This window comes from Hevea brasiliensis, chromosome 9, assembly GCF_030052815.1.
Source record: "Hevea brasiliensis isolate MT/VB/25A 57/8 chromosome 9, ASM3005281v1, whole genome shotgun sequence".
In the NCBI taxonomy this organism is placed as follows: Eukaryota; Viridiplantae; Streptophyta; class Magnoliopsida; order Malpighiales; family Euphorbiaceae; genus Hevea; species Hevea brasiliensis.
This window is the reverse complement of record NC_079501.1, coordinates 13,990,798-14,010,519: the sequence shown is the minus strand read 5'-3', so window position 1 is coordinate 14,010,519 and position 19,722 is coordinate 13,990,798. Positions and strand designations below refer to the sequence as shown.

General features: G+C 36.9%; 2 protein-coding genes across 3 annotated transcripts; both read left to right on the top strand.

Moving 5' to 3' along the window:
* The first annotated feature begins 1,191 nt into the window (after positions 1-1,191).
* Positions 1,192-2,590, top strand: LOC131182813 (uncharacterized). The gene is made up of 3 exons (XM_058152126.1): positions 1,192-1,458; positions 2,210-2,356; positions 2,489-2,590. Exons 1-3 carry the CDS (start codon positions 1,192-1,194, stop codon positions 2,588-2,590), a joined length of 516 nt encoding a protein of 171 aa, XP_058008109.1.
* A 1,104-nt stretch (positions 2,591-3,694) lies between these two features.
* Positions 3,695-17,763, top strand: LOC110640246 (uncharacterized). Of its 2 annotated transcripts, XM_021791478.2 has the most exons (9): positions 3,695-4,060; positions 4,351-4,555; positions 4,718-4,808; positions 11,910-12,055; positions 13,546-13,789; positions 14,160-14,264; positions 14,341-14,523; positions 15,427-15,628; positions 16,695-17,763. In XM_021791478.2, exons 1-9 carry the CDS (start codon positions 3,907-3,909, stop codon positions 17,186-17,188), a joined length of 1,824 nt encoding a protein of 607 aa, XP_021647170.2. In that variant the 5' UTR covers positions 3,695-3,906; the 3' UTR covers positions 17,189-17,763. The 2 variants fall into 2 exon arrangements, with proteins under 2 accessions (XP_021647170.2, XP_058009005.1); XM_058153022.1 differs by lacking the exons at positions 3,695-4,060; positions 4,351-4,555 and having other exon boundaries at positions 4,719-4,810; positions 11,901-12,055.
* Positions 17,764-19,722: the final 1,959 nt, after the last annotated feature.

The following is a 19,722-nucleotide window of genomic DNA, read 5'->3' as shown; positions in this document are numbered from 1 at the left end:
ATGACGTAGAACAGGTAGTTGAAGAAGTAGAGGAACCAGGCCTCCTAATGCATTACGCCGTTCCACCAGAAAAATCAACTGAAGGAACTTACAAACCATGAAGAGGCGTATTTTTGCATAGGTCACAGGTAAGCAACTTTTAATGCTATTGTATATTTATGGTTACTAAATGAAGTTAGATCAACTTAAAATTTAAGCTTCGAGAGACTAAAATATTTTTACTAATCATCACAAAGCTAAAAAGATATAATTTTAGTGAATTAAAAAATATTTTCCATCTTCTGATATTAAAATGAATTGTTTCTATGTGCTGATGCTCATCTCTCGGAAGAAAGAAAACTTAACCCGAGTGAATGCAACTTTTGGCTATTAAACAGGGCATCATTAAGTCCTCCCAAGAAGTCTGGAGGAGTTGAGACATTAGTTATAATTTCCAGATGTTCCAATGCATGCATTTGATGATTCGGGAGCCCCAAAATCAGTTGAAGACAGTGAAGGTGAAGCTGAAAATCCATCACATCAGAAGTCAGAGATATTCCAAAACCGGATGAAGAAATTGAATTCAGAATCTAGCAAGCAGTCTGAGGAGAGAAATTCATTGAATAATCACGAGCCAGTCTGCAAAGGGATAGAGCTGAACTTCATGTTTGTACTATGGATGATCCAGTAGTTCACATGAATAGTGTGCAGTTGAAAATCCATCGAGCAGGACGTTAAGCACCTTTCAAAACCAGACGAGGGAAGTAATTTAGAATCTAGCGAACCATATTGGAGAGTAAAGTCATCAAATTCTATCAGGATGCCCTACAAAGAAAGTTAACATTCCTTACTATGTATGATGATCCTGTAGTCCAAATAAATGTTTCTATGATAGACATGAAATCAAGCGGAAGATAGGGATAGAATTGAAAAATACATTGAGCAAGAAGTTTTAGTGGACTTAGCAAAACGAGATGAGGAAAGTACATCAGAAATGGACAAAGTATACTGAAAGCAATTCTGATATACCTCAGCTAATCAACCCATCATTGAGTCAATAATGCCAACTGCAGAAGATAAGAATTCTAATGAAGCTAAAGACAGCTCGATACCATCTCAAGATGGTAAAGAGGAGAAAATTACCACAGAAGTTCAAGTTTCTGGGTAGACTGGAGTTCTAATGATCCCTCTACATCAGGAAAACAGCCAGAAATGACTGTGGAACAAATTTCTAATGTTTCAAGTTCATCTTCATCTCCAAAGTCTGTTTTACCAGAAAGGATCCTATTAGATCAATCACCGTCAAATCTCAATCAACAGATGCACATAGCAGTTTCAGAATCTGATATGGAGGAGAGGATAGTAAGAAACAAGTTGCTGGATGAGCAAGTACTTGAAAATTTAGCTCTCACTGCACCTCAAAATGTACATCATGTAACACATCATCCATCTATTGACAGCAAGTACGAAAAATCTGAGGTCAGTTGTTCTATAGTACTTGACAACTTGCGAGATTTAATAAATCATTAAGCTTGATACTTTAGAAGATTAAGCCAAACCAGGAAAATATAGTTATGCTAAGTCAAGTACATTTCCCTTTCACATGCATCCTGCATAATCCCCTTTCTTGTATTGCTAACACTAATAAATCCCTGTTATGTGCAATATGCTCTATCCTCTCTTTGTAGACACCCACATATGCACAATTATCCCTTTCTGTTGAACTTAGATAACATAAATTCTTTCCCTCAAAAAAAAAAACTTATGTAAATAAGATGACAGAACATGTGTTTGCTCCTGTTGTTAACAGGAAACGTCTAATACTCTGAAGAAGTCAACTGATAAAGCCAGAGAGATGTTCAATATAAATAAACCTGTGCTTGATGATGGGGAACCCAAGGATGATCTAAAATTTATGAAAAACATAAATGGTGAATCAAGGACACCAATTAGTAATGAATCTGCTATAGAGTTGTCAAAACCACCTGAGGAAAATGTTCCTAAATTTACAGTACAAGAAGAGGTATTAGTATTACCTATTTGCAATTAAGCTAACGTCATCCCATCATTTAATCACAGTTTATCACTTATTTTTTTTATTTGCCATTCAGCTTATGCCATGTGCTTGAGCTATTGCATATGTATCAAAGAAAATAAATTAGTTATTTAAAGAAAAATCAGTTATTTATAAAGGAAAACTAATATGCATGCCTTTCATGACATGAAATAGGAATCGGAAAAACCTCCAAGGGAATTTACGCAAGATGCTAATGGCAACTCAGGATCCAAAGATTTGACAGAACACAGAACTGCAGCTAACCCACCAGAACCTACTGTTGATCATGTAGACATGCCTGTCACTACTGCAGGAGGAGAGGTGAATATAATGTTTCGTTTCTTGCAATTCAATCTTGCTGTTTTGCATACAAGCAACTCCTTTTTAGCAAGTTCCTTCCAATTTTTATATTTATAATTTGATATAGTTGACATCTGACATTGGCACAAACAGGCTCTCCTGCAGAACTCTACATCAATTAATTATGCAATAGCTAATGGCATGGTGAGCATGGAAAAGCATGAGCTTGTTAATGGTGGTGAAGGTGAACCCTGAAGATTAGATGAAAACAAAGACACTACAGAACTATCAAAAGCTAGGAGGATCCCATCTCTGTATCTGTCAAAGATGCCAAACCTGAATCAAGAAACATGACTGAGGATGCAGGTAACCTTGTCCAATTGCAGCCGGCAAGCATCGAATCGAACAGTTGACAAGTTAACAAAGCTGAAAATTAAAGCCTTAACATATCAATTATGAATCGGCATGCAGATGAAATTATGGCTATTGTATATTTGCATGGTATAGCAAATTCTTTATAGGTACCCAGTCATCACAGCGAGCTTTACCATCACTACAATGATCCGGTGATGGGCATTTTCCTTTCCTTTTTCTCATCATTTTGTAATAAAATAAAGAGAAAGTTGTGTATCATATCAAAATTTTGAGAAAGCCGTTATCTTTTTTCTCATTTTAAGGGTAGAACCATTTAAAAGCTGAAAAATTTTCAAGTGAATCTGGTTGACTGAACTAGAAATAGAAGCATTTGTGGATTTAAATACGCTTTTTTTTTCCTATAATTCATGGAGAATCAAGTGGCGTCACCTATAATTATTCATTCAAGGAAAAAATTACAATTCCATGTTTTGGTTCTACGTGCGATATCATCTGTAGGGAATAAAAATTAATCCAAATTGGGGTTTTCCTAGAAATTTGAAAGGGAAAAAGAAAATTGTTTTCAACAAGTAACATTCAATGAAAAATAAAAAGAAATTTTACTTTTCAATAATAAAAAATAGTTTTTTAATTCAAAAATTAAAAAATTATTCATATTTCAAATTGATAAAATAACTATAAAATATGTTTTAATTTTTGATTTTTAATATATATTTATTTATTATTTTATAATAATATGTTTAATTTGTAATTATTATAAAAAAATTTAAATAATTATTCAATTTTATTATGAAAATTATAATATAATTTTAATTATAAAAAAATTATTATTCTTATTTAAAATCAACTCCAGATAATTCAATAGTATTTTCTAAATTTTCGTTAAATTTTAAAATTAAAAATTAATCTTTCAGATTTTTATTTAAAAAATTAATACATATAAATTTTACAGAAAATTATCTTAATTTTTTTTTAAGTAAATGAGCCCTTAAGATCGTTGAAAATTCAAAGTCGGCCCTAAACTCTGATTCTATTAGGTGAAACCGGTGATTTCGATCCATGACCAGACGAAACCGGGCCCTGGGGGGAAGTAGAACCTGCCCAGACAGGACAACCGCCAATTCCAAATTTTCTTCGTATTTTTTGTACATTTTGGTGCTACCCCAGTTGGAGCAGAGAAGAGCTAGGAAGAGAAGATGGATCCCTGCATTTACAAAGATCCCTATGCGCCTGTAGAAGCTCGTGTCAAAGACCTTCTTTCAAGAATGACTTTGAATGAGAAGGTTGCCCAGATGACCCAAATCGAGCGCGGCGTTGCCTCTCCCTACTATCTTAGAGACTTGGCCGTTGGTATCCTCTTCCTCTGTTCTCCTGCTCTCTAAAACACACGAACGTAAATATATCTCGATGATAATAAATTTTTATTTTGATATTATATTCTTGTTGATCGAACCAGAAACATGTTCGACTAAATGTTTTTAAGTTATTAAGAAAATATTAATTAGTTTTTTACTTATTTGGGTTTTAAAATGAAAGAAAGAAAGATGGAAGGGAAGTGATTACATGTTGGTCAATGTCACTGTGTCAATTTTCTTTTATTAAGCATTTTCTCATAAATTTGGTGGACAACTGTTTGGTAGGGAGTGTGCTTAGCGTTGGAGGTAGTGCACCCTTTAAGAATGCGTTGTCCTCTGACTGGGCGGATATGGTTGATGGGTTTCAAAGGCTGGCACTTGATTCCCGGCTAGGTATACCAATTATATATGGGATTGATGCTGTCCATGGTAACAGTGGTGTCTATGGTACCACCATTTTTCCTCACAATGTTGGCCTTGGATCCACCAGGTTAGTTTTTTAATGTGGCGTTCAATCAATTGACAATTGGAATAACTAGCATTTTCAGTTGACTTTATAAAGAATAAAACAGTGATGGTAACTTAGAATTTTAACTTATACTTTAACACTTTGGTTGTTGTTTCTGAACTCTAATGCCAAAATGTGGTGTAGAGATGCAGATTTGATACGCAGGATAGGCATTGCAACAGCACTTGAAGTTAGGGCAAGTGGCATTAATTATACTTTTGCACCCTGTGTGGCTGTAAGTGTTTTTTTTTTTTTTTGGGCGTATCTTATTGTCATATTTTTGGCTACTCTTTTGAAGTTCTTTGATTTCGTCCGAGGGAGCATTGGCTGAATTGTGCAGCCATCTCAGATTGAAACAGGATGCTGATGATGAACATAAATGTTATACTGCTTAACTTAGCAACTTAAGCACAAAAAGGGAAAAGAATGAAATAAGAAAAGCCTTTGCAATCACCTTATATCATTCCCTCGTGAGATGAGCTTTTGAATCAAAAGCAACTGAATGATGTTCAAGAAGTAGCAAATTACTGTAGCTTCTTGTACTATAATCCAATATTAGAGTTGCTTGTAATTTTTAAAATTGTATTCCAACAAGGGGGGACAAAGGAAAAGAATAATTTCTTAATCGTAATCAATGTGGTGCTCAAGGTTGGTTGCAAGTTCTAGAAATCACTTGCTGTTTATCTAGGGTGGGTGCAATTCTTAGTAAGCTTCACCATAATGATATGAACAATTTTAATAATGTGTTGACTCAGTGTAGACACCATATTTTGGCCGACCTTTGAAGGTAAGGATCTTTTAAAATTGAAACTTTATTATCCGCTCTCGATCGATGTCCCAATAGCAGTAACTTTTCCAACTTATCGATCGCCGTCCTTGGAATAAATCGATCTCACGCTCAAGTTAGATTGCTTTCCGATCTCTTGGTCTTTATCAGATGAGTTCGAGTCAATATTGGGTCTCCAGACCATCCAATCTTGCTTACTGTTATTCTCCGATCTCTCTATGTACAAAAATCATAGAATTTCATTTGACTAATGTTGTGATCAGGTTTCTCGCTTGAATTCCCCAAATATTCCTCAAAATGAAGTTAAGGTTTTTATTCTGTCTAATAATGGTTCCGACCTTAAAAGTTCAAGTCAGTGTCAAATCTTTGCAATTTTAATATTCTAAAGTTCCATTCGGTATTTGGTCATGGCTCCGTCCGATCTCATGTTCGCGTGTAATGTTTTTCCGATCTCTTGGAGTAATTTGATATCTTTTGATTAATAGTCGCTCTCAGGTTTAATGTTCAACTACATTCAATCAATTAAGTACTCAGATAATTTGGTTTGAGTGCTTCCCGATCTTATCAAGAAATTGAACATAAAAGACTTCAATTCATTCCAAAATAAAATATACAAGTCAATTAGCAAGGGGGGCCTTCTCCGCCCTGCTCCTCGGTTACATCCTTCTCTCTCTCCTCACCCACGTGCTCCTCATCGCTGTCCTCTTCGGCCGCTGGGATTAGTTTATCCATCCAGGAAAAGTCCTCCTCAGGATAATGATTCTTTAGTTCAGACAAGAGGTCGTTATGGGCGTTTACATATGCCTTAGCCTCTTTTGTAGTGCTCTCATCCTCCTTTGCTTGGAGCTTCTCTTCCTTCGCCCGAAGTTCCTCAGAAAAACGAGCGAGATCGGCAGATCGACCAGCCCGTGAGACTTCAAGTTCTCGCTCCACTTCAGCTATCCTCTCTTCGCAATACTTTACCCGATCTTCCAGTTTGACGATATAATCATTGGCAGTGGAGAGCTGAGCCTTTGCAGATAACGCATCCTGGACTGCCTTAGGAATTTCCTTCTTTAAGGCGTGGGCTTTTTCTCTGATCACGTGCTGGCTTGCAATAGCCTCCAAGCCCAAACTCATTGTCTGAGTTAGAATATCGTTAATACTCTCCTCAGCCAACCGTTCCGATCTTCTTGGAAATAGATGGAAGCGCCGATAACTTTTGCTAGATCAGATTCCCTGTGGAGTGGTTTCTTTCCAAACATTGATAAAAAGTTGAGCTCCTTGGCAAAGCGCTCTACATTAGGGTCAAGACTCTTCTTCTACATTGGAAGAGATAAGAGGAGGCGACATTCGATCCGCTAAGATGGAGAGACGACGACTTACATCCGAGACCGGCTCTTGAGGTTGAGGAGGGAAGCTCTGCATTTTACAAAGTCTCATTGAGGTGTCCGAGCAATGTGGCGTAGCCTCTTTCATCGCCAGATCTTTCGAGACTTCCTCTTTCGCTTGCGGCTCTCTTTGGAAGCGCCACCACCCGCCATACCCGCACAAAGAAAAAGTCGCTGAGTTCGCTAAAATTAAGAGACTAGAGATCCGAATTGTACCGCAGAGGATCGAGGTCGAAAGTCAAGCTCGTAATCTTTGTGGGAGATCAGTCGCATCATCCACCATTTCAGTTCGGCCATGACCCCATTTAAGCATGAATATTTATGGGTGGTCGCCTGAGTTTTTAATTCTTTCACCATGGCATCTTCGTCTTTATTTAAAGTAAACTTCTTAGGGACTTGGGGGACTAAATAATTTCAATTATGTGGGATCCCCTCAAAACCGTTCGATCCTTGCTTCTAAGGATGAAAAACCGATCCTTCCAGTTCTTCAGCGAAGAAGGGAGATCGGTGAAAAGCCCGCAGTTCGGCTTTGCTTGAAAGAATCAAAATTCATCATCCTTTCTTCGGGCAAGCCTATGCAGCTCGGCAAAGACCTAACCGTGGGCTTCAGTCTCTTGGCTCGGCAGAGACCTCTGAAGGCTACTAAAGTCCGCTAGGAGTTCGGATGCACTTGAGCTATCGAGACATGGTGGAATTTTAGGACGGCCTTGTAAAATCCATCCAAGGGAAAATGGAGCCGGACTTCAGCTGCTCCTCGTACACTATGATGAGATCGCCTTCTTCAAAAAAGTGATCGGCCCGAAGATCGCCATGGCATCTGATCAGTTCAAAAGAGTCGATCCGCAGATTGTATTCTTGACTTATGGATTGATATCGCTTTCTAAGAACCGATGACGCCATCAACTTGTAGGTTTTCCTTTCTCGAAGAAATTTCTCGCTTCGGTTTGGTAGCCGGACCAGTAATTGGAATGATAGCTGTGCTGGATCGTCTGCTTGGTCTAATCGCATCGTCTTCTTTCGAGGTCCACGAAATATGGACAGAAGGCGGGCTCGCAGCTCTCTGACCCTTGGTACCACTCATTTTCATAAAATAAAAAAGAAAATTAATCAAGAAAAGATCAAAACCCTTACCGGAGTGTGAATCGGTGCCTGAAAACTTAGAAAGCAAGAGGAAGTGTTGAAATCGCTAGGGAAGGTCCAAATGACATAAGGAAACAAATGACTAACATTTCCTATTTATATCCGTTTAAACATTAAATGTTCACGAAGTCCCAAGTGACGACGGTTAGCTGAATCGCCGCCTCTTGACACGCCACAAGAAGGTTTCGTAAACATAATAAAAAATAAGATAAATGAGATCGGCCAACTAAGGTCATCGGATTGAACAAATTTCCAAACTCACAGATCGCGAATGGCGATTCGCCTAGGATCGACGAGTACACTTATCTGAGATCAAAAATAACTAATGCAATAATAAAACAAAAACATTCAAGTAAAAATTTCATTTCATTTCCAAAAGTTCAGATTACATCATTTGGGTGATCTCAAAAGATATGATTACATCATTTGGGCGATCTCTCAAAATCAGCACTACATTCTACCTAGCTTAAGACTACTCCGAAGCCCAAAATGTCGCCTATGTCAAAGCCTAGTCTTGTGGCTGAATCAAAAGATGTGTTTGATTAGAAAGCCGCAATAAATCGGCGTATGTACACTGTGGGGTGACTATGACTTATGATATTGAGTGGCGTCATTATTGATATCATCGACCAGAACCGAGTTGCAATCGGGGCCCTCGAGATGGTAAGGAATCAAGTGAACTTCAAAAGGCGGTCACCGATATTAAGATTGAAATTAGCGGTCTTCTTGTCAGAGATCGGTCTACGAGCCATGCCAATGGCCGACTAGAGATCGGTGCGATAGTTAGTTTTAACCTTGATCGGTTAATTAGTCCAGTTCCCTCACCATCATCGGATGACACCCTCATGAACCTCTGATCATCGGAGTTGCTCATTTTCAGGAAATGAACAAAAAAAGGATTCGGAAAAAGACTAAAGTGGTTATCATGGGAAGTATTTTTGTCGGAAAAGCCAAAAACTGCAGAATGAAACATTGAAGGTTCACCGGAGAAAGTTGTGAATATGCAAAGGAAAATCCCTTGAGATATATATAGGGCCCCGGCATTTATTGCATACGTAACTCAAGGATGCATCAGAATTCAAAGAATGTATTGTTTTGGCCAATACAAGTTAGATAGAGAGGAAAGATCAAGAATAAGAGAGATCGGGAAATAAGAGGGGACCCGATGCAAGAGATAGAGATCGGAATAATGACCCTAAAAGGGGACGGTCATAATGGGAAGATCAGAAAAATAAGGAATAACCCGTAAGATTGGAGAACTCAGGGAGTTGAATAACTACCTATCATGGCCTTTAATTAGCTTCCCCCACCGTTAAATCCAAGTTAGTTAAAGCATTGCAGGCATGATTAGATCCTCACAACACATCTCATTCGTAAGGACACTCTCCTAGCTGCCAGACACCAAAACGGTTAAAACAGCTCTGTACATCCCGATCTACACCGTTGATTATAATTGTAAGAATGCATCTAGAGCCCTCAGATTAAAAGCAGATGACAGATTCAGCGCCTTTTATTCCCAGCCTTTGGATTTATTTCGTAAGGCGAGACACTTGACAGTTGGATTAAGGGAAGAAAGGACAGATATTCTGAACGGAATCCCGACTCTCCATTTTGATTCTCTTTAATTTTCAAACATCAGATTATGTACTTTTGAATCTAAGCCTTCCGTCTCCCCCTGATAAGATCCTGACCCTTCATTTTGGACACCTATTCCCTATAAATACCTGCATGCAACACTGTAGAAGGAAAAAGGTGGTGATTATCGTGGAAAGACTCTGGACTTTGATTCAGTCTTGCTACTTGTCATTCGAGATTTCAAAGTGTTGAGAACTTTAGAAACCAGTTTTCTGAAGTATTTCATCAAAAGGAGCTCTAAATCCTGAGATTTTCATTTTCAGTACCTGTGCACTACCCTGTGAAACCATCTTCACTCTGCCTCATTCCCACCGCCCTAGTATTTGTGCATTACCCTCCGAACTCAATTTCGTTTCAATCTATTCCCATTACCTTGGGTAAGCTCAAGTCCTTCGGCCGTAAGCTTTCACCTCTCCAAGATTTGTGGATATCGGAGTCAGCTCGCCTGTCTCCTCAACTTTCCACAGGTAAGCATCTAAATTGTCATTTTGTTGAATATCCTTGGTTTGTTTTCTGCAGGTTTTCTTTTGAAGTTTCTATTATATCTAGTCACACTAAATCTCAAAATAGGTTATCTAGGCCCGTAGTTATTTTATGTGCCTTCTTTTTATTCATTCGTAAACTCCATTTATCGTCACCTAGTTTTTATTCCTTTCGAGAGTAGATGTTCAAGTCATCGGTGACTCGTAAATACTCTAAAGAATATAGGCAGGAGTACTTTAACATGAAAGTTTTTAGTCTGAATAAATGAAAAATGATAAAGGAAGATAGGTGTAGCATAGGTCGAATAAGTTGAAAACAAGATTAGGTCAAACAAATAAGTTATGAGATCGGGCCTTGGAACGAACCCAGGCGATAAAACAATAGATTGGGAATCGAGATAAGTTCGGATCCCGGGCGAGCTACTAAAAAGAGATCGGATGTCGCAAATAAAAGAGTTCTGATAAAACGATCATGCGGAAGATTGGCAAGGAGTTCGGCCTATCGTCCGCCATCTAGTTATAAGGTTCCGCAAGCTAGGAAAAGTTCTACACAGGGGTTTCTTGTGCCTTCGGTACTTCATTCCCATATAAAAGGGGTCAAGAAGGACCTTTTGCCTGAATCCTTAGTTCAAAGTTGTTATAAAACGCCATTCTTATAAATATATTAAGAGATCGGGGGAGAGTTCTTACCCGAACTCAGCCTAATTTTTTTAACGCAGCATATTAAGAGATCGGGAGAGAGTTCTTATCCGAACTCAGTCTAATTTTTTTTTAACGCAACATATTAAGAGATCGGGGGAGAATTTTTACCCGAACTCAGCCTAATTTTTAATGCAATATATTAAGAGATCGGGGGAGAGTTCTTATTCGAATTTTTAGCCAAAATCTTAATAAAGTATATAGAGATCGGGGGAGAGTTCTTACCCGAATTCTTGGCCAAAATCTTAATAAAATATGTGGAGATCGGGGGAGAGTTCTTACCCGAAATCCTCCACTTAAATTTTAACAGAATACATTAAGAGATCGGGAGAGAGTTCTTACCCGAATTCTCTTAGCTTAAATTCAAACTAAAATGTACTAAGAGATTGGGGGAGAGTTCTTACCGGAGCTCTCGAATTAAATGTTTAATACACCAAGGGATCGGCGGGAGAGTTCTTTCCAAAGTATCTCGAATATTAGGTTGAGGCACGATGGAGAGTCCTCCTCAAGGCACTCATATTTATAGGACAAAAATTTCCCCGAGAATATCACAACTTCAGCGTTCATATTAACCCCCTAAAAATCCATTACATAACACCTATTCATCAAGTGTCATCTCATCTACTCGTGTTCTTGGGCAACCCAAATAGTGAAATATCAAACATTCCTTTTTTCGTACAATTGATCAATATCATCATTTTGACCCCCCAATTATCGATTTTAATTTATAAAGAGTACAACATTAAATCTGCTTACCCTCGTTGAAGGACGAGGTGGGTGGCCTAACACCTTCCCACCCGCACGGATCCCGAACCTAGAATCTTTGTTTTCAAAGTGGTTTTTAATTTTTACAAGTGGTTTTCTTTAATTTCCCTCAAAATTAAAGTGGCGACTCCTCATTTTTCCCACTTTGGTGAGAATTCGTCTGGCGACGGCAAAACCCTTGCGACACTCAGTATATACTAAACTTGTAGGATATGATACGATGTTATGTTCCACTGAGGTGTGGTAGTATTTGCAATAAAATAATTTAAACAGAATCCAGAAGGATGATTCAAATCGTGAGCTTCAGGAATGTGACAAATTCAAATCGTGAGCTTCAGGAATGTGACAAATAATACTAACATAGATTATTCTTTATTTTTTCTGGCTCTTATTCTTTATATTCCTTCTTGATTGTAACAATAATTTACTGTATAATTTATTTTAATGATTGCTGATAGGTATGCAGAGATCCCCGGTGGGGAAGATGTTATGAAAGCTATAGTGAAGACACGGACACAGTTAGAAAGATGACCTCTATCATTGCAGGCTTGCAGGGGCAGCCTCCTGAAGGACACCCAAATGGCTATCCTTTTGTAGCTGGAAGGTAGAGAAATTAACACCCAAATGTGATTATTAGAACTTGGTCTCTACACTTAAAGAAACCTATCAGCCCAAGGTAATAAAGATGCAATGCTTTAAAGCATTAAATAGAGAATAGAGATAGGGAAATCAAATTCTGAAATTTATAGAGTTTCAGTCTTCCTTGATCTACATACTCTTTAGGATCCACTTTGTGAGTTTCCCTTCCACCATTGATCTCCTTCAACAGGTGGAGAGTAAACCCTTATACAATAATCCCTGCATTGATAACCCACAGGAAAGCTTCAACACTCTTGATATAGTCCCTATGGTGATACCTTCCAACTAAACTTCAACTCTCTTGATCACTCTTGATAACAATCCAACAAGATGAATACTAGATACTGATATGTTAAAAACAAATATTGAATATAAAATTGAAACCTAAGCAATACACACAAAATGTATTTGCAAGTACAAAGCTCAAAAGAATGAATATAAATATACAACAGATAGGTTTTAATTAAAGCTCTGTACTCTGATTTTCCTTCCATTAAAATGAGTTCGGAAGATGGTGTTTATGGAGGACCTGAAGAAACAAGCAATTGAATGATAGATAGATTTAATGCAACAAAGCAGATAGAAGTGGTTTACCTGGCTATATTTTAGTTTTATCTGAAAATACAGCTGTTCCAAATATTCTGAGATCAAATTGAGGTTTACTGCAGCAGTAGACCTTTTCTCATACAGAAGCAATCAACCATATTCAGGTCTTCCTTTTCTGGGATCAAATTTTGGTTACCTGAACTATATTCAGGCAAACCTGATTTTGCAAAAGTGACATTACTCTTTCCAAAACCATATTCATGTTTATCTGAACTCCTTTGATGGATAAAAGAAATTTATCTGAATACAGACCACATAAGCTATAACTTCAAAGGACTAATCCTTCTATCAACTGCAAAAGATTTTTCATGAAAAAATACAAACTCCAAAGAGTTTTTAAATACCTTAAACTCACAGAAAACTTATTTTTCTCATGATAGTTTTCAGTGTGCAATAGCTTTTATTCCAGAAATCCTAAGATAGACTTTTAAGCTATACAATATGCATTCACTTTTAAGGTGAATGACTTGCATGGAGTTCTAAAATTACACAAATCTATGTTCTTGTATCGTACTCTTTTGTGTAGAATCCTTTAAGCTTTGAGCATCCAATATCCTCCATTATTTCCTGCTTGGCATCAATTTTTTTTGGATCTGCAAGAACTTATGAAGAAATCTTTAGTGGCGTATGATCAGTGTCTTGTAATTATCAAAACTCATGAGATTGACCCAATATGGTCAACAATCCCTGCTTTTGGTGCAGTTGCACATTGCATCTTCAATGAGGTTAATGGTTTAAGAAATTCTTTTTTGCATTCTATGGATGTATGTTTATAATGTATTTGAAATTGGTCAAGGCATTATCATGGCCCCCATTTATTAACTATTCTGATTGGCTATTTGATTCCAGGAACAATATTATTGCCTGTGCTAAGCATTTTGTGGGAGATGGGGGCACCTATAGAGGTATAAATGAGGGGAATACCATACTGTCATATGAAGATCTAGAGAGGATCCACATGGTTCCTTTTCTGGACTGTATTTCGCAGGGTATTTCCACAATTATGGCATCCTATTCTAGTTGGAATGGACATCAACTGCATGCTCACCATTTTCTTCTGACAGAAGTCTTAAAAGATAAGTTAGGTTTTCAGGTAAAGACCATTTATTCTGTTTTACTTGTAATATCCTGAAATGACTTGTACTTTCTCTTTCAAAGTGTAATGCTATCATTAATTAAGCATTCTACTAAAACGATAATCTGCTAAATTTGGTTGCTTATTGGTTACCTTACTGATCTCCTATTTTCTTCTTGTTGATCAGTGAGATACAACTTCTTGTGATGTTAAATTGGTTTCATCCCTGATTATTTTCCATTATCTTTTTCTTTTCTCAAAGGAAGAGAGAGATTTGAGATATCTTGAAATGTAGCATTTAACAAAGTCTAATGCTTTCACACCGGTTTTAGTTTATGCAACTGTTTGTGGACATGTGGATGTGTTTTGAGGCAATATTTTGTGGCAGGGTGTTGTGCTTTCTGACTGGGAAGCATTGAACCGACTTAGCAATCCTCGTGGCTCAAACTATCGTTACTGCATTTCTGCTGCTGTTAACGCTGGAATTGACATGGTAGAGACTAAATTTTAATTCCAATAGACCTAGAATAAAGATCTCTTTCCTTGATTTATGCCTTCATTTTCCGCAGGTGATGGTGGGTCTTAAACATGAACAATTTGTGGATGACCTGATGCTTCTGGTGGAATCAGGGGAGATAACAATGGCCAGAATTGATGATGCGGTTGAGCGAATACTGAGAGTAAAGTTTGTTGCAGGTCTTTTTGAATATCCCTTTGCTGATAGATCTTTACTAGATTTGGTTGGTTGCAAGGTAAATGCTCAGGAAGTTTTGTTCATGGTCTGTTTAACTTTTACCCCGTTAACATACTTGGTTATTTATGTAGTCATAATATACATGATTCATCCATGTCTACATTCATTAGGTTTTCATATATTTTATTTTTGTTGGATTTTAGAATCTAAAATCAGAAATAGATACTAAATACCTGAAGTAGCTAATATTGGTATTGAAATTCAACTATTTATAACACTGCTAAATAGTAAATTCATGTGTCTCCATCATTAGCAATGTGATTTCCATTTTGAGGTCATATCCAACCCTGTGATTACAAAACAGGATTATAATCAAAATTCAGAATCATTTTAAGGAGAATGATTCATTGGCGTCTGCAGATATAGAGAGGGAAAATGAACAGGGTACAGAGAGTATTTCTGGATGTTAATTAGATGGCTAAAAAGGAAATATTAGTATGAATTAGGCATGTCCCCAAGGGGTTACCGAACTATAAATGCTTGGGATTTTGTTTAAGAGGTCTAAGGTTTGAATCCTGCTGGGACCTGAAAGTGGAATTGGAAGGGATATGGGAAGGGAGAAAGCTACCCACTTTGTGTAGCTTTATTTCAGAAAGAGGGCATAGTTATCAAGACACCTTGATGTTTCAAATTAGTAGAAAAGTCTAATGAACTTTTAAAAAACAGGTGAATCCAACCTGTGGACATATACATATATCAAATACTCACAGTGGAGTAACATAATGATTAGGAGATTCTAATCTTTAACTAGAAACATGTGTATCTTTATTTTTATTTGCTACAGTTTACAATATCATTTGAATGACCATACTGTTGAACTTTTGATTTTAATGTCATTTGTAGATTACCTCAATTGATTTGTTGCTTGAGGTTCCTTTTTAATCTTAGTATTTCTTGACAGCTGCATAGAGAATTGGCATGTGAAGCAGTTCGCAAGTCTTTGGTTCTCTTGAAAAATGGGAAGGATCCAAAGAAACCTTTTCTTCCATTGCATAAAAATGCTAAAAAGATTCTTGTCACGGGAACACATGCTGACGATCTTGGATATCAGTGTGGAGGGTGGACCATAACTTGGTATGGAGGAAGCGGCAATATTACTATTGGTATGCGGTTATTGCTCTATCTGCAACAAAGAAATATGAGTGACATTTGTTTTTGTGTGTGTGTGTAAGCCTTCATTCATGATGTTACTTGGACAGAGTGAGAGTATTAGCATTTAGCAGTCACATCACATTTTCCTCTTTGCCTACACCACCTCTCACCCTTTGCTTCCTGCTTTACTTCATCCTTTCTACCAAAGGCTAATTCTATTGATAAGTTGCATAGACACCCACTACACATGCTCATGTACCTGGTGGTGTTCATCGGGCCAGTTCCGGTTCAAGGATCTTGGGGACCGGAATTAGAACTGCAGGGTCCCCTCGATTCCAGTTTTGATAAAACTCAACCGTCGAAAATTTTTTTTTTTTAAAGAAAAGTCCAATTTTAAACTAAACCGAACTGACTGATTTTGGTCCTGATTAGGACCAGTCTCAGTTTCAAACCGGACTATGGCAAGGTCTATACCTAAGTAGAGGATCACTTTGTTAATATGGTAAAATCTAACACCACCATGAACCTTGCGTGCGCACCCCCTCCCCTCCCCCTTCAAAAAAAAAAAAAAAAAAAAAAAACCCCTTTTCCCTGTGTGCACATGAGAATGGGTGTGTGGTAGTGCATCGCTGTTGTGACACTAGTCGTCTGAATAATCAGTTAATTTGTTACTCCTTTTCCATTCTGGATGGAACAATTTCTCCTCCACAACTCCCCATCTTGAAAAGAAATAGAAGAAAATGGCCTATGGAAATGAAACATATATTTTGAGTTCATGCGAAACAACTCTTAAATTCTCTTTTTGTCTTCTTTTGATAATTTTTCTTTTGGGTGTAATGGATGGCCGCACAAACATGCCCTCTTTTTTAACCCTCCAATCATTGGTTGAGATCCCAGGTCCCTACACTCACCATAAAGATATTTCTCCAATGGAGTGAGCTGATATCCAGCTTATTTTTGGACTTCATTGTTATAACAAGATCCAAAACCCGACAATAATTTTTCTATTATATGTTCTTTCATGCCTAATGCTCTGAATAAATTAGTATTACACTTATGAGATCATTTATATTGAAGGGACTACTATCTTGGATGCTATAAAAAATGCGGTGGGAGGGGAAACAGAAGTGATTCATGAGAAATATCCATCGCCAGACACTTTAGCAGGCCAAGATTTTTCTTATGCCATTGTAGCTGTTGGAGAAGATCCATATGCAGAATTCACTGGTGATAATTCAGAGCTCCTGATACCCTTCAATGGAGCTGATGTTATTAGCTCAGTTGCTGATAGAATCCCCACCTTGGTAATTTTGATATCTGGAAGACCTTTAGTTTTAGAGGCATGGCTCTTGGAAAAGATAGATGCTTTTGTTGCTGCTTGGTTGCCTGGAACTGAAGGAGCAGGAATCGTAGATGTTATATTTGGAGACTATGAATTTAAGGGCAAACTGCCTGTAACATGGTTTAAGAAGGTTGAACAGCTGCCTATGAATAGTGGAGATAACTCATATGATCCTTTATTTCCCTTTGGTTTTGGGTTGACATACAACGAGGAGAAATCTTTAGACTGAATTACTTGAAGATTAAGGCTGGCCCAAGGTCCACGTTTCCTGAATAAATTATGGCTGCAAATAGATGCTTCATAAGTTCCTGCATTTAGTTCTAGTAACTAGTGTTTTCTCGTCACACCCTTCAAGTGTGGATTTATTTTACCGTGATCCATGTCCATTAGTCATAATCATGTCACCATTGTATAGGGCCAGTATTTGTTTCTTGTCCAAGTTGATTCATGGTTGGTTGAAAAGAGATAGTCAACTTGGTAGTTAAATAAAGATAGTCGAGCTGGCAATGATCAGTTGTGTATGTGAATATGTGTATAGTGTAGAGATGCGCAGGATCGCCTCATTGCACAAGGGCTTACATCTGTCAATAAAAAAAGGTTCAGAAGACGGCAGTATCAGATTCCCAACCAGTATTATTGATCATGGTATGTCCCTTTTATTATACCATTTTATCTTGTCCAAAGATGCCTCAAATAGTGGAGCTGGTAGTGTAGTCTATTTGTTTTACTTGAAGGGGTACGAAATATTTTTGTGGTTCTATTATTTATGTTATTGAGATTAATGCATCCTCTGTTTTCATCTTTTCTTTGATGTGCAAAATAAGTAATTATTCCTAGATCTGTGGACCAGTGGAGCTGCGTAACGAATCAAAATTGCTTCAGCAGGCAACCTCACTAAACTTCTTTTCATATAGCTACAAATTGCAGCTTCACTGTACGTAAAAGTAGTCTACCTTTTTTTTTTTCGGCTGAAACCATTCTAAGAGAAGAATCAGAATATAGTTCAGAAACCAGGGAGGCAATAGGATAACCGAAAGTGTGAACACTTTGATTTCTAACTGGTTAAGGTGCTGAATTAGAATAAAGTGAACTAGACTATTTCCGATACTAGTTGCAGAAAGGCCTCTCCTTTTGAGAAAGACGGTGGTTAGTTTTGTCATATACCACAGAAAAGCTCGTTGAAATGACCCTATTGCTCAAAAAATTAATTAAATAAATAAAAGGGGAAAAAAACTATTCATGCTGTCCTGTATTCCTTGCATTATGTGAGGGGATGAATATACCATATACTAATGACAAGGGTGGTTAGTGGGGCTTTTTATGATAGTTGCTTCTCTGAAATAAAACAATAGAGCCAACTGAACAAAAATAGGGAAACAGTGAATGAGAAAGCAACAAAGCACCAGAAGTTTTTGAGTTAGTTTTTACCATTTGTCCCTTCTGATTTTGATACTAAGCCTTTATATTTTTAGCAACTTTGCATCTCATGGTGATAGTTACGTACCATATAACCCAGTAATTAAGATTTAGGCCTTATTTAGTTCTAATTGCCTACTTCATAGAAAAATTTACTTACCAGGAAGTAACTTAACTGAATTAGGGAAAGTTCATTATAATTAAGAAAGAGCCTAAGTTTTCGAGAATTCAAGGCATATAGCCAACAAAACAAGCAAAATTTTATTACTTTTTGAGAATTGAAGTACTTGAGTGGAGTTACCTTCAATCAAACAAGTACTTGGTACCGATTGGCATTTCAACAGGATTCTGTAGCACTATTCGTGATTAAATGTTATAACAGTGACTAGTCTGGCGAAAAAAGATTTTCTTTTGTATTATTTACTGATATTAATTGGATAAAACTTGATGGTAAGTTTGTGGAATTAATGTCATTTGTGATTTATTAATAATCATTGCTCTGTTTATATAAAGGTGATAAAGTCATTAATTCGATATCATGATTATGCAGAAGAAGATTATTTCTGAGTGGTTTGAGGGAGAGAGAGAGAGATACAAAACCCAACTTGATAGCTGAACAAAAATGATTAGCTCCATTGATCTTAATTCTCTATGAAGTTAAATTTTGTCTTATACTAGAGGAAAACCATTTGTTCAACACAGCACTTAATCCGGAGAAGGTGCTTTTCTTTTCTTTTCTTTTCTTTTTTTCTTGGAATATTGAAGGAAACTTACGGTCAATGAAAATTTTCTCCAATAAAAGAGAATCGCTATGCCCATTTTGAGAATTTGAAAAAAAAAAGATTAAAAAAAGGCAATAAGTGTTCTTTTCACCTAGTGAAAAGCAAAGACAGTATGTCTCCTAAGATGGGCTCATAATTGAAGCTTCCTATATAGATAATAGTGAATTTTTATAATGTGCAATATGGTTTTGTTGGAGCCGTACAATGGGAATCACAATATAATGTTGCTTTTACGGACTTGGAAACATTCTTGTGCAAGTGCAACAGTCTTGGCACCAAGGATTGACAATCTAAGGGTGTTATAATTAAAGATAACCCACAAATCAAATTAATTGATTAATTTATTACATGTGTAAGCAGGCCTGATTCCTGCTTTGTACTATATTATGCTAATTTAATCAATAATTTATAACCCTAAAAGGGTTCCCCTTTCGAAGAGGATCTCATTAGAAAGATCTTTTAACGCAAAAATAATAATAATAATAATAATAATAATAATAATAATAATAATAATTATCATTATTATTATTAAATTAAAGAAAAAAAATAAAAGGAAATAGAATTG